Genomic DNA, 15404 nt, shown 5'->3' with positions numbered 1-15404 from the left:
AAAGAGCCTGGATTCAGCAGTTCCAGTGATCTGCCAGCAGCTGCAATACGGGGTGTCTCCTCACCTCCTCACGGATGGAAAAATGAGACCGGACCTGTCTCACTCACTCACCTTCCATAACTGCATAGTCTTACTGCCAGAACCCATCCCAGGACACTGGGTGTCAGCCAACACACACCATTTACTCACACACTTACACACATGGACAATTTAGAGATTAGTGTGCATGCCTTTAGGTGGCAGGAAGAAAACAGAAGAAACCCGCTCCACATGGAGCGAGCATGCAAACTCTTCATACACAAGGTCCGATTCAAACTCACAACCATGATAGATGTGCAAAAGTCATTAAAGGTTTTTATTTTTTTATTTATGTAAGTCATGAGGATGCCTTTTATGGAGCGTGTAGCACTTAACACCAGTTCAAAAATAGAGGAGTGGTAATACATTGGCCAATGAGCTAGAGGACCACAGTCACGGTCACAATGGAGGTAAGCCCCACTTACTACCATTGTGTCCCTGAACAAGACACTTAACCTGGGTGCCTCCAGGGGGACTGTCCCTGTAACTACTGATTGCTGGTCGCTCTGGATAAGGGCGTCTGATAATTGCTGTAGATGTAAATGTAGGTCCCTTTATTTGATAGACAGATACAATACTCTATATGAAACCGATGTGTTGCATAAAAAGTCTTGTCATCTTGTCACCCCGCAGTCTCTATTTGAACTATATATTGAATGTCTTTCCTGCCGTTTTGTCATCTTTATGTTAATGCAATTTGTTACATTAACAGCATTTATCAATTTGTTGTTGTAGAATATCAACACGCTGCCTTAGAATGTCTTGCTTGCTCATGTCTCTCCTGGCCTCATGTTCCTTTGGATCAATATGAGCCATGTTTCTTTCCCCTTGATTGTTTTTTGCATCTCTGAAACCACTGTGAAGAGTTAGTGAAGCTTGGTTCCACTCAATTTTGTTCTAGATGGTTGCTGACTTATCAGTCAGCAGTCAAGGTCAATCAATAACTCAGGAATAAATATGAACAAAGCAAGAAGGAACAGGAATAACAGGAATAGTTGACAAATCTGCACTATTTGTGCCATAAAGTTGGCATTTTTTGTGTTATTGTGTATGTCGTCTCATGGTCAGGTGAACCATAGACTTTAAAATGGCTGAGGTGTGTGAGAGTCCATTCTTGACTGGTGGACCGGTGCCCAGCACATAATAAGGGAATTGGATTAATAGAGAAATGAATATGTAAATGCATTTGCTGAGTCACCGAACGCGAGTCAGTGAACGCTGACTGTAGAAAAGCTCTCAGTGAGTGAGATGGATGGATGGAGTGGGAGGAGATGTGAGAGTTGTATGTGTGTTCAGATTCAGACTGTGTAAGTCTCCCACATCTCTTTTTGCAGCAAGACCTGTGAGGGAGAGCTAATATTTTTTCTAAATCATTGCCTGAAGTCAGCTTTCTGCTATCTGAGTTTGTATTAATATCTATATTTATTGAGGCAGGGAAATGTATTGAATTTGTATAAAAGGGTTAATTGGTGTGAGAGTCATATTTTAGTTATTTTTTCATGTCTAATTTTATTAAATTAAATCTAATTTTATTAAATTAAAATAAATCTAGGTTTACTTAAAGGGTTAATCTGCATGAAGTCAAGATTTTATTACATTCATATGCAAATTGTTAAAATAATTATGTGAGATAAATGTGTATCATGAGTGTTCCAGCCATGTTCATTATTCTCCTTGCTTTTTCATGCATGGTACAGTATGAAATAAACCTTTAGCACATATGTACCAATGATACGTTGGTCACATCTTTGAACGGGGCTGTGTGATTTGTTTGCTGGTGCATACACACCCTGGTGATATTCATGCAGTGTGTGCATCTCTCAAATCTGTCAGACGCCACCAGCTCAGACTCCTTTGAGGTCATTAACAACAACCTGCCCAAATGATGCTGTACTGATTCTGCCTGATGGCCAGCTCTGGTGTCCCCCAATGCAATGATGAAGGCCTTGAGCAATGTTACTGCAGCTGATGGCACTTAGCTCATCATTTACTGGGTAGCTCCAGCCAGTGACTGAGGACCAATGTCCAGCCAACAGGGGAAGGCTTCATTTATCCTGTTCGTCATACGAGAGATCTACCTCTAAGCACCATCCGACCTCTACAACTCATACAAAATGCAGCAGCACGACTGATCTTCAACCTTCTCAAATTCTCCCACACCACCCAATCTGCTATGTTCCCTCCACTGGCTCCCAGTAGCTGCACGCATCAGGTTCAAAATACTGATGCTGGCCTACAAAGCCAGACATGGAGTAGCACCATCCTACCTCACAGCCCTTATTACACCTCGCACTGCACCTCGTATACTCCAAGCCTCCAGTGCTGCTCGCCTTGTCCCTCCATCGCTGAAGGTAAAAGGAAGACACTCATCTAGACTCTTCTCTGTCTTGGCCCCTCGGTGGAGGACTGAACTTCCCCTCGAGGTCAGAACAGCTCAGTCACTGAGCACTTTCAAATGGCAGCTCAAGACCTTCCTCTTTAGAGAATATTTAGATGAACTTGTAACCTTCTTATTGTCGAACTTGTGTACAGAAACTACGTAAGTCACTCTGGATAAGGGCTTCTGCCAAATGCCGTAAATGTAAATGAGACCCGCCCACCACCTCAAAAACTCGAAAAAGCGAGATGAGGCAGGTTTCTGAGGTCTCTGCTTCCCGCCCACGTTAAACTGTGCTTGGCAATGCTTCAAAAGTATGCAAGGTCCACCAAGCTCTTGCTGCTGGGCCACCGAAAATAGAAATGGGGAAACATATCATATTTTTATGCAAGGGAGGACTGCATTGATGTGATGGAAAGATATTTCTTCTGTGAGCATGTGTGCTCATGAGGTGCCCTCATGAGCAGGATTTGGCCCTGTGTGTAGTGTGTGTGTGTGTGTGTGTGTGTTTATCTAAAAGCTCTTAAGTTGGATGAGATGCTAATCATTACTCAAATGCTGGAAACCGCAGAGTGCCAGACCGTATCAACCAAGGCTGCTAAACAGTTCTGCCTCGGATCAATGTGCCATCCACAAAATCTATAATCCCTTTGCGTAAAACCTCATCTTCTATGAGCTCTGTCCCGCGTTTTGATTGGCTAGCAGTATGTAACAGTGAGGTCACATAGCCCCTCCCCCTCCGCCCTGTGAAAGCGTCCATGTTTACAGGGATGGGTATTGATGGAATCCACCACGCTGATGCAGGTCAATCAGACGCTTGTCTGTCGGCTGACCTCATTAAGCGAGCTCTGTTAACGAGAGTGTGTGTGTGGGCCTTTGGGGACGGGGTTCCATTTGTCCCTGGTGTTGGTGACATAGAGGAGGGACAGCAGAGCCAACATCATTAATCTCTTTCCTATCAGTGGCACTGATTTATCACGTCAGATTTAGTGTGAAAAAAAGCCATAAATGCAATAACTTAATGTCTCGGCTCGAGGCAAAGAAGGCCGAGAATAAATAACCTTGTGGAATTTAGATGTTCATCTGCGGCCAGGTAAAACGTGGTACTTTATTACAGAAGCCACTGGAGAGGTGGACGAGGGCTGATGAAGTCCCACCTTCCACAGCGTACCGTAGTGCTACTCATGTGGTGTTACTCAGGGAGCGCCCGCTGACGAGACTGCTTTTTAAATTGATGCTGGTCTGAATGGAAACTGCTGGCCCAAGTCTCAGAAGAGGAAGGTGTTGACGGGGATGGTGCCATGCTGCCACAACGAGCCGTCTGCTTTGCAAAAGAAAAAGGGAAGGTAGAAGAACGGGACAGGCGAGGTTTAGGGCAGAAACACAAAAGAGCTCAAAAGCAGAATATTTTGGAACATTGGATGTGTTGGAATTTCTGGGAGATCATTTCTGATGTCTGCTAATGCTGCTATGTGTTCTTTTTTTATATGACAGAAACAGGGGGTTTACAGAGGAGGCGGGAGACTGGATCTTGTGCTCAGTGTTGCCAGAATGGGGCAGATTTTTTTTTTTTTCCATTTAAGTTCATAATAATCAGGTTTTTGGTAGTTCTTTTTTTGTGTGATGTGTTGATGGGAGTATGCAAATGAAGGCCTTTTTATTGTGACTATACACATGTGCAGTGAGATTAAACGCAAATGTTCTAGTGCAGACATTTATGTAGGACATTACACAAGATAAAGTGAATAGTGCAAGAAGTTCTGCAGCGCTGTATATATACAAGTGGAAGAGAGTACTAAATAAATATTATGCATAATGGTCACATGTAGTGAGTAGCAGATTTTGGACCATGAGAATAATAATATTGCACAGTGTTTTCAGTACCATTAATATTAAATATTACACAACTGATAAGTAGAAGGAAATCATGTTATTGAATGTAGTTAATTGTGCAAAAGGAAATTGTTTGAAATGCAAAAAAAAGTTTTTTAATTTTGTCATTCAGGACAAGCAGAAGTGTTTGCAGCACAGTCTGCTTTAGTCAATACATCAAAGCCGGGCTTTTAAATGATTAATGCTTCCATTATTATCGTGTTGAAGAACTCCATGTTTGATGCTCCCATTGTGTATAAATAGACACCAGATATCCATGTGACCGTATGTCATTTGGATTCTGCCTAAATATGTTGGAGAATGGCTGTTTTCATGTGCAGTATGTGTAGGTAGGGAATAAAGGAAGCATTCCCATTGGTTTAACAGTACAAAGCTGGAAAAAATTGGGGTACAATTTTCCCTCCTCACACGGCTTCATCTGTTGCTCTGTGGTTTGCCAACTGAATGCATGCTGGATCTTTAATGAAATGTCAGATATGGCACTGAATGGGTGGCGGACACCACGAATTCACTCTTTTATTATGCTGTATGCTGCTGCAGGGGGAGGTCAAAGCACAGCTCCTATATTTTCTGATCGCTTTAGCCAGCTGGGCTCATAATCCAATAAAATCCTAATTTTTATTTTTTTTGCCTTGGGTTCCACAGATGGCTGTGCAGTAATACTGGATAAATCCAAGATATCTCTGGAGGCTCCGAGAAAATGTGAATCACATTCTGCTATCAGCAATTAAAATCCTCTTTAGCTTTAGCCACGGATTGTAGAAGTGTTGCTCTCAACCAGGGCTAATGACCCTGCCACTCTCTTTGTCACAGAATTCCCAGGATTCCCAACAGAATGGTTACTTAACCAAGGACTAAAGTCCCCAAATTAGGTCACGCTGTGTTTGTATAATCAAATTTTTTTCAAAGTCAACTAAGTGATGATGCATGGACTTCAGATAGTAAAGTCAGAAGAAATGCAACATATCAATTACCATTCAAGTTTTAATGATAATGATGGAGGATCTGACTCCATGCATTCGGATCATACTGGAAGGAGTTGATTTGAGAGGTTGTCGAAGGTGTACAGAAGTTGTTCATTGATTAAGGTCCATTTTTTTATTCTTTTATATTTTACAGAGAGATGCCAAAGGCCAATATCTGTTTGACCTCATCTGCCACCACCTGAACCTGCTGGAAAAGGACTACTTTGGCATCAGATATGTGGACCCGGACAAGCAGCGGGTGAGAGCAGCTGGATCGGCAAAAACTTGTGCATTATTAGAATGAAAATGTAATGAAAAGAAAACAATACATGTAATATGTCTTTAAAATTTGTGGCCTTTACGGCTTGATTCATGAAGAATTTATTTCGGTTCAACGGACCAGACAAATACTCCTGCTGATCCTGCATCTCCTGTCCTGCCACTCAGGGTTATTTTAGGAGGTGTTGCACTGGGCGAGTAGAAGACACACTTCTAGGTGTGTTAACCCTTCCAACCTCTTAACATTTGATTCTCTGGCCCTACCTATTTAATTTTAAACGCAAGGTACAGATTCAATTCCAGGTTCATGTCGTACCCTCCACTTTTGAAACTGTAATACTACTTTTGACCATTAGATGACCTCTTGCATCACCATAGGATGCATAGATCCCCAAAATAGCGCTTTTTTCAATGCCACAAGCATTGTTTCAATTTCCTGCTATTTTTCAGCACTGGTAATTGGAGAGTAAAGTAAACCCCATAATAACACAAAGAGAGTTCACTGATGTCACTGTTTTTGTAAGAATCAAATTAATTAATTAATTAGTTAATTAATTTTTGTGTGGCCGCTTATGAACAACTTTTAGCTTTTAGTCAAATCATCACCAATGTTTTTTTTTTTTAGAACTTCTTTTAAATAATGTGGTGAGAGTGATGTTTACTGCTATTCCGTGATTTTTATATACATTAACCTTAGAGAACGTATTCTTCTCCTCCGGAGTGCAGTCATGTCTCCATTGCACTGACCTCCTTTACTAGCCTGTTGATGTTGAGTGACATAAATAATAATGAGGCCGTCTCAGCTCGACTCAGCCTTCCTGGAAGTCATCAGCTCTCCTGCAAACCTGAGCTGATGTGGCCGGTCTCACTCACTGCATTACTGCCTGCATGCTTTTCTCACGGGATTGACGGGGTTGGCAGGACCCCAATGTGTCATGTTGAAATGCTGATACTGACCACCCGGGGACTAATGATAGATTCTATAATTTATGTACAATAAATAAAAATAAAAAAACACAGGCCGACACAGATTTGATATTTAAAAATGTACTTGATATCTAAACATGCCATGGTGTGAAAATCCATGGCACGTTCACCTTATGAATTAACATGAAGTTAATAAGTCTAGGTGATGTATTTGAAATATGAAAGCTATTACATAAATACAGAGTAGTTGTGTTTTAGGGTGATATGTTACATCTTTTGTACTGCTTTTTGAGAAACTACATGGGATGTAGTGGTGTAGCGGACAGTCACAGGTTCCGTATGGTTGTATTGACAGGAGATCAGCATGTTGTACGGGGTCAGGGGAAGCACGCTCTCTTGCTCAGGGCTCTTCTGATTGCGTTAAAGCGCTAAACGGTCACAGTCACACACCTCTAAACGCTGCCTGCGTGTGCTAATGTTAGCATTGGGCGAAGAAAGAACAGCCTGTGAACAAATTCTCTCTTCAGAAAGACTTTTCGACAGGAAGGCGCTAAAGACCCACAAATCCAAACCCATAAGCACCCGTTCATCTTAAATAATGTGTGAAACCGAGGTTCTGTTCAGGGAGGAGCACTGACATTCTTTCGTTTGTTCTTGCAGCACTGGTTAGAGTTCACCAAGTCAATTTCCAAGCAAATGAAATGTAAGTATACAGCTTCATATAACTTTTCCAATGCAGTGTAGGATTTATAGAGGAAAATCACGCATAAAAATAATAATAAAATGCACACATACATACTTAATCGTAGTAAATTACTTTTTTTTTTTTTTGTGCATAAAGCTTGTTAAAGTTTATTTGTAGGTTTAATACATAGTGGTGTACTAGATAGAATGAATCTAATAAATAATTGACTCTTGCAGCTTTTGAACAAAACTTGAACAAGACTTGAACTAAATATTTTTTAGAGGTTGGGATGTTTCACAGTACATATAATCCTGTTGTGTCTCTGTGTGCCACAGCCCAGCCTCCCTTCACCATGTGTCTGCGGGTGAAATTTTACCCCCCAGACCCTGCTGCTCTGAAGGAGGAAATCACCAGGTACGCTTCATCCCAGCATAACCTGAGACCAAAACCTGAGAGAGAAGAAACAACTCTCGTGCTTTTCCCACGTCGTTTTTTGTATTCAACACGTGATGTACTTTAAAAACCATTAACACAGTGTTGTCCGTCTCATGGTAATGTCAATGTCTCATGGTGAAGCAGACAGTCCACTCCACTGCATTACAGTTTATTAGTGGCCTGATTATGCATGAATGGCAAATAGTAGGAAGATATTGTGCTGCTCCAAGTTTTTCCTATGACGGGACTTTAAACTAGTTGTATATGTATTGCTGTATAAATAATATTTATTGTTTGAACAGTGTCTTCAGGCCTCTGAGCACTACAATACTATAATTTTGTCTACAATGTCAGCATTGTGTATAATGAACACATCAATGCAGATATTTAATTGATGAAATAAACAATAAGAATCAATGCAAACACTTGACCCATTAAAAGTGCAAACGCCTCCGATTAGCTGTTTAGCCTTGAAAGACGAGGAATTTAGGACCATAGCATGGTGGACCAGTAGTAAGTATGAAGTTCAGAGCTGCCCACTCCCCACTCCACCAGACCAAACAACCGCAGGAGAGATCCGTCTAGCTGCAGAGGAGAGGTTCAGCCGGCGTTTGCAGGAACAGCAGCTCTCAATTTATTCAGCCGCAGGTGAATGAAGGAGAATTTTAAGTGCAGCTAAAACACCATTTGGCTGTTTGCCATGTGGCTGTTTAGTGACTCAGGATTTCTGCTCGCATACCGTAGTATAAACATGTTTGGTGTGGCCAAAATGTTGATTGGTAACATGGTTTTAAAGGAGAACACACGAAACAGGCCCGAAAGGTGGTTTTAATGTGACTGCGGTTTGTGTGATGAAGGCTGTTGGGTCCAGTTCAGTGGGAACCACTGTGGTGACAGAAGGTCTTTCTTTGCGCTTCACTGTCTGTCGCACCCAGCTGGTAAATAACAGGCCTGCACACAGAGAGATGTATTGCATTGTGCCAGATTCTCATTCTTCATGCCACTGGGGAACGGGAACTTTAATTTGGATAACCTTCAACATATATGTGATATGTTGGTACTTTTCTGTATAGCTGCATGTCAAATTGTGATTTTTGTTGTTCTGGTCTTATGGAAAATCCAGGTACAAAATTATTATTATTATTTTTTGCTTTCTTTTCTGCTCCTAAAGAGCTCTAAATTACAATTTACTGTTATCGCTGATATATAAAATTTTACATCGCCATCTCCAGCTGTCCTTCGTCCATCACTTCAAGAAATATCTCATTAAAAACTATAATACTGGATTTTCTGTTAATGCCCTAATATCTCTCTCTCTTTCTCTCTATTACATAGGTCATTAGTGCTGAGGTCAGATAGAGGAAGCTTGTTATCACATTTTAATTGGTTCATGAACTAGGCATGGTGTGTATGTTTGTGTGTATAACAGTTCTGGCCTATTAATGCCTTGACTCCACAAGACCTTGGAAGATTTCCAGTGATTTCAGGGAGAAGTTAGATTGCAGCCATGTCCCACAGTTCTTGGATCCCAAAAGGATCTCTCAGTCACAGATTTGGTCATGTTATTTGGAAAGAGCTCTGAATCATTGAGATGAAAGCTTTCAGCCTCTGGGTGACAACTGCAAACCCCTGTTCAGGGGGTGAGGTGAGACTGTTTGGCTGAGCATGCACTTTCAGGGAAGAGGTCTATTCAAGTCCTCTCTTTTCATAATTAAAATAATGGAGAGCAGATTGAAAAGCAGCATCAATTTTAAAGGCTTGTCATAGCTTCAGAGATGGTCTGCATGAGCAGGACTGCTGGCTAAATGTTTGTGAGGAATTATGGGAAGGCTGGACCGTTTGAAGCCGCCCCTCTATTCATCTCTCTCTACTTACTGCAGCAGGTTGCCTGCTGAAGCGAGGATGGAGGGTCAGTGACTGCTAACAGATTCCTCTAAATGATACATGATTAGCCCCCAGCCAGGGAAGACGAACCTCACTTTCTTCCACATTTCCCCGCCTGTCCCCCCCCTTCCTTTGCAAACTGCAATGAGGTCACCCAGAAAAACTCACACAGCATCCTGAAAAGTGATGTTAAATGCTGCACCATTCACTTTGGTTCTTTTTCGCTGAGGAGAAGGAGAAACATAGAAAAATAAAGTTTCAATACCACACCAATGTGCACATTTCATCTTCCTGCCATTTCGCCTCCTCGTTTCCAATGTCTACAAAATTAAGCAGGCATGCTTGTCATACAACCATACATACACATACCGAATTTGGTACTGATGCCATTTTGAAAAGTCTAAATATTTTTGCTAAATTTTCACTTTGGGACTGTTTTGGGTCATTTGACACCAGTTTCTTGTGAATTGCTCAAAAAAATTGATATATGCATATTGTCCAAAAATTATATTACATAGCACAATAAAACCCACATTTTTAGATATGGCATATAGTGACGGCTTAACCAAAGCTAACATTTGGTCATTTTGTGTCACCAATCCCACACACTGCTCATTGTACTGTCATGGCTGCCCACTGCTCACCAAATGTGATGGGTTAAAAGCAGAGTACGCATTTCATATGCATTTGCTGTGCTGTGTTTCACAATGACTTGTATATGTGTAAGGACAATTCAATATGCTATTATGAAAGTCAACATTTTTAACAGTACTGTACAACCCTTTTCTCAACCAAAAACATTAGGGTTCCTCCAGCTTCACTGCTCTAAATATCATTAAGTTCCTATCTGGGCATTTTGATTGGCTGAGAGGACTCCTGATGTCTCATTTTACAGTGTTGCATAGGATCAATAAGTGAGAGTTAAATATTTGGTTTGAGAGAGTGATGAATATTGGCCACAGTGTCCTTCTACATTGATCCTGGCCTTGCCTAGAATGTTGCAATATGACAGTATTATTACTTCATTACACATCGAGAGGCATTTTTATGTTCTTTTTGCAAAAAAAATAACATAAAAAATAATTCTATGTAAATGTATACATGTAATTATTTTTAAAAAGCATTTAATAAAGTGAAAATGGCGCATGACTTACAGGTGGCTTATCACAATTAATGGGGTATGAACTGATTTGTTGCTTTATTAATCCAAATAATGCAGATGCATTATGCCGTTTGAAGCACACAATGGGGTATACTATCCAGGTTATAAGATGGCTTGCAAATATGTTTTTCCTCATAGCTTTAATGTACTAAGATAAAAATCTTTTTGTTACCTAAAATTCAAATTCAAATTTTTCAAATTCAAATTTTACTTATCACATACATGCAGTGAAATGCTTTTAGCGACTGATACAGACCACAGTATTGCAAATATTGCAAGTATACAATGAAAACCAATATGCCAATATTACAAACATAACCAAATATCACACTTTTATGTCTTTAACATAAAATATGTGTAACAGTGATTTTGTGCAAAGAGTCCAGAGTCATATTAATTCATATTGATCATATTAATTCAGAATGTAACATTTTAAAGTAGCCTTCAAATATAGTTAGTGTTGCCCATTGATGAATTCTAAGCTAATCAACAAAAAGATGACATGTTATTACATGTGTTAATAACCAGCAGACAAAAGCTAAATGGTGGTGAGATGCAACTATCCCACAAGCCCAGATATTTTTTTTCCATTAAAAACAGCAACAGGATTATTATTTATACAACACAAGACCCGAAAATACACACACCCCCACCTTCCATCTAGTTTGTCCTATTTAATAATATTCCATTATAAACTGGTATTTAGTACATTGTATATAGTTTTGCATATAGTTTTATCACAGTGTATCTCACTGTTTGGTCAAATCAACAGTACTTACAACTGACCAACATTATGAAGAAAGGGTAATTAAAATCAGGTTAAAGTGAAATTATTGTTCTCCATGAGCATTTACATAATTTGGCCGTAAATTCGGTAGATGAGCAGAAATGAGAAACAATGGTCAAGGGCATGTGTGTCTTTGCAGCAGCATACATCCATTTTTACACAAAGCCAACATGCTGTGTATTCTGATTGGGCACTGTGTCTATGCTGCAAGCTAATGAAAAATGAGATGCACATGTTACCCGGTGACTCTCCTTGAATATGAATGCCATCTGTGATGAAAGTCAGGGAATAGAAATGGGAATAGAAATTTAGGTCAGAATTTGATTGGCTGAGACAGCCGGCAATAGCCATTTAACTTCTTGCTACCCAGAGAGAATTTGGGCTATTTAAAAAAAGAAATGCATACGGCTGGTTGGGTTAACTGCTATTAGCTCCTGTCCTAGTTTTGGACTGTGCAGATGTGGGATCTGATTGAAATGACTGTTCGCAGGACTGGCCTGAGATCAAGACTGTGATGTGACACCCTGTCAGTCATGTTGAAGGTACCATCCCGTGGTTATTAAAAGATACTGACACGGTCCTGACTCTGGTGGGGTACTCCAGTTTTGATGTTGTCCATGCCGTTGTCCCAATTTCCCGATTGTCTGCACCTGTCTGATCTGTGGAAAAATATAGTCTCATGTCATGTAGTTCGTGTCGGGTCAGTTTATGTCTACATGTGCTTGTAACCTGTCCTGGATGATGTGAATAAGAGTAAAGTTAAAAGTTCCCTGTTGTCCGTGAGGTCGTACGACTGCGTCCTGCCCTGTCCTGCTGTGCCATGACAGATGCTTTTGCCAACATGGAGGTCATGAGGTCATGATGGAGAGGACATGCTATTGCTGCTATTGTGTCAGAAACCGATGTGTCATTTTAAATGCAGTATGGACCAGCAGGAGACGTGTCATAACCGACAACCACAACAATTCCACCATCAACTCGTGCCTACCACCAAAATCTTTTCCGTCACTGTCTCTAAATTACTTTGTCAGTCCAACAATATTTAAAAGAAGATGTTTGTTACATAATCAGTCTACCAGATAAACCTGTATGTAAAGCAGAGAGGCATGAATGCTGTTAATTTAATAGTTTCCAGATAACATTGAAAATGATCTATAACTTAAAAAAAAAAATTGGGCAAAAGACCATAAAGCTTGGCATGATGCCAAACCTCGGTGCAAAAATTAGAATTTTTACAATTATCTACATTGTGTCTTACTTATATACGTATATTTGTATCATTGGTCTGGATGGCCTGGGTGTTGGTTTTTAATCGTTCCATATCCTTCACTTTATTTGTGCTGCAACATTTTCTGCCTCTCGCTGGTGTATTTAATGATATTGTTTTTTTTCTGTGGGCCTACCTCCACTCGCCTACCTGCTAGTCTCTGTTTTGGGTGCTCATGTGTAATGCATGTCTCCAGGCACCAGCTGATGCAGCTGAGCTCGACTAGTCTGCCTCAGGGCCCTCCCTACCAAAACCTGCTCTCCCATCCACTCCCTCAAACAAAAGCTTCATTTTTCCATGTATCAAAAAGGAAAATTCAAAGGATCCCAGAGCAGAAATCAACAGCCTATAGATATAATTGTTTCACTGATTTGTTTTAGTATTAATGATAGGGTTTTTTTTTGTTTTTTTTTGGTCCTGCTCCTGAGCAGCGGCTCTCCTGTTCTGACCTGATGCCGCTCTGCTGTTCCCCTCGTATCCAGGTATCTCGTCTTCCTGCAGATCAAGAGAGATCTGTACCACGGCCGCCTCCTGTGCAAGACGTCAGATGCTGCCATGCTGGCAGCCTACATCCTGCAAGGTAATGCGGAGCGACGGGCGGAATTTGCCGGGCTCGCTCTTACCTGGAGCTGGATTCGAGTCTGCGGCGATAAACAAGACCTGAGGTGTTCCGATGTTCCGTTTTTTAAGATGGGATCCGATCTCATCTAATAAAGATCTCCTTAAGCCCTGAAGCTATACATTTTATTTGTGTCTTATAAAGCATTAAATTGCCATTTCCTTACAATAAACAGGCATTAAAGTGTCCTGGTGCCTGAGGGAGGAAGTCGTACCAGTTTTCATTTCGCTTGTGTGCGGTTAATTAGGTACCTGCACTAGTTCATCCATGAGCTCGTGTGTTAAATCAGGCATTTTGGCGTGTTGAAAATGAACATTTGTGGAATGCTTGACCAAAATAAAGAAATGAAAATGCTCCTGCTTTGGGACCCGTGGCTGCGTGTGATAAAACGGCGGTCCTTTCCCCCGAGCCGAGGTCTTGTTCTGGGGGACGCGTGGTTGTTGAATTAAAGATGCCATGCGCTGTCACCTCGTCATAAGATGTAATTGTCAGGGGGGCCTGCGGGAGCTCAGTGCGGCACGAAGTGACAAAAAAATAAAATAAAATAAACAAGCCTCCGCCTGGCTGAGCAACAGGGGGACTCCGCCCGCCGCACCAGCGTGTGCCGAACATGCCCAAACACCGTCCTTCTGCCCTGTCATCACACCCTTACAGTCATTTCCAACTTTACGATATCTCAGGGGGCCCAGAAGGCCGTTAATCAGGTACAGCGTCGCTGCGTGCTAGTAAATCGTCTTCTGTGTTGTCAGGAGCAGGATGTTTTTGGGAATGAAAATCGAGCATATCTAGCACATCCACCTCGGCCTGTAACTGTACATGTTTTAAGTTGTGATATAACGTTTAGGCTGTGATATAATTCATATGTTGTCACTTTTTTGTTTGTTCTTTAGCTGAGATTGGGGATTATGACCCAGGGAAACATCCGGAAGGCTACAGCTCCAAATTCCAGTTTTTCCCCAAACATTCGGAGAAGCTGGAGAGAAGGATCGCAGAGATCCATAAAACTGAGCTTGTGTAAGACCTTAATACTGAATACCTGTCTGTCTGTCTGTCCAACTCTCAATTTTTTTTAAATGTTTTAAAACGTAGTCTAGACTTGCTTTTATTTGGGAAAAAATTACCATGAATCCTTAGCAAATTAGAATGTACAATTTACAAAGTTCTTCTCGAATGGGTAAGTGTAGCGTAGTGTTTCTCCAACTGTCAACATTATTATTTCTTCAGAAGGCAATTTTGTTGCCTTTATTCTTTGAGTATCATTCACTGTCTTTACTGCAGTAAAAAAAAAGTTTTAGAAGCCAATGGTGTTGCTGCCTTACCCTCTTCCATGAGGAAAACCACCAGGGTTTGTGTCTGAACAAAAGGCTGACATCATAAAATTCTAACAGGCCTGTATGCTGGTCAACCAACACCTTAAATCCCATCCTTCTTGAAACTAGTGAGAAATAGTGGTGTAACTTTCTGTCTGGACTTTGGGGACATCTGAGTATAAAATGAAGCGTTGAGATGATTGGGGTCCTGTAAGCACTCGATCACCAGCGAGCAACATGAAAAAGCCCCGTCTGAGCCGTAGCAACCTAACATCGCACTGTCCTTGACCTAAGGCGACCTGAAAGTATAGAAAACCAATATCTCTTTCCTGCTTACCAGACCATAGAGAGAGAGACAGAGAATGAATGCTTTGCAGAGAAGAGCTGGCTTGACACCCACTAAAGGAGCAAGGCTACTGTGACACAAAGATGTGGATTGATCCACCGATGAGCATTTCCTCACCATCATACGATGAAGAGGACAGTCGAGAGCACATTATGACTTGGAGTGGAAAGCTGGTTAAAACTGCAGCGATTGCACGTCACTGGGTGTAGAATGGGGATGGCTGCCAGGAGCTGCAGTGCCCCCTAGTGGTCGTCCTGGTGAGAAGCAGCAGCTGGGTCTCCACTCCTGGCAAGGTGCAGGATGCCAGCGGTGCAGTGTAACTTGGGAGGGCCTTTAAGATTTAACATAGTCTCTCTCGTGTTGGTTTTCTGCTGCTTAAGCTGTAGCATT

At 41.3% G+C, this 15404-nt stretch overlaps 1 protein-coding gene across 3 annotated transcripts in view; it reads left to right on the top strand.

Moving 5' to 3' along the window:
• frmd5a (FERM domain containing 5a) overlaps nt 1-15404 on the top strand; it is a 92106-nt gene that overhangs the window by 58749 nt on the left and 17953 nt on the right. For all 3 annotated transcript variants that reach the window (XM_028957678.1, XM_028957677.1, XM_028957679.1), the window contains exons 2-6: nt 5468-5572; nt 7180-7222; nt 7540-7618; nt 13222-13319; nt 14249-14372. In XM_028957678.1, the coding sequence (XP_028813511.1) occupies nt 5468-5572; nt 7180-7222; nt 7540-7618; nt 13222-13319; nt 14249-14372 (449 nt within the window). The remainder of the gene's footprint in view (nt 1-5467; nt 5573-7179; nt 7223-7539; nt 7619-13221; nt 13320-14248; nt 14373-15404) is intronic.

The sequence above is a fragment of the Denticeps clupeoides genome, chromosome 17, assembly GCF_900700375.1.
Source record: "Denticeps clupeoides chromosome 17, fDenClu1.1, whole genome shotgun sequence".
Classification (NCBI taxonomy): domain Eukaryota; kingdom Metazoa; phylum Chordata; class Actinopteri; order Clupeiformes; family Denticipitidae; genus Denticeps; species Denticeps clupeoides.
This window is presented reverse-complemented; position numbering and strand designations above follow the sequence as displayed.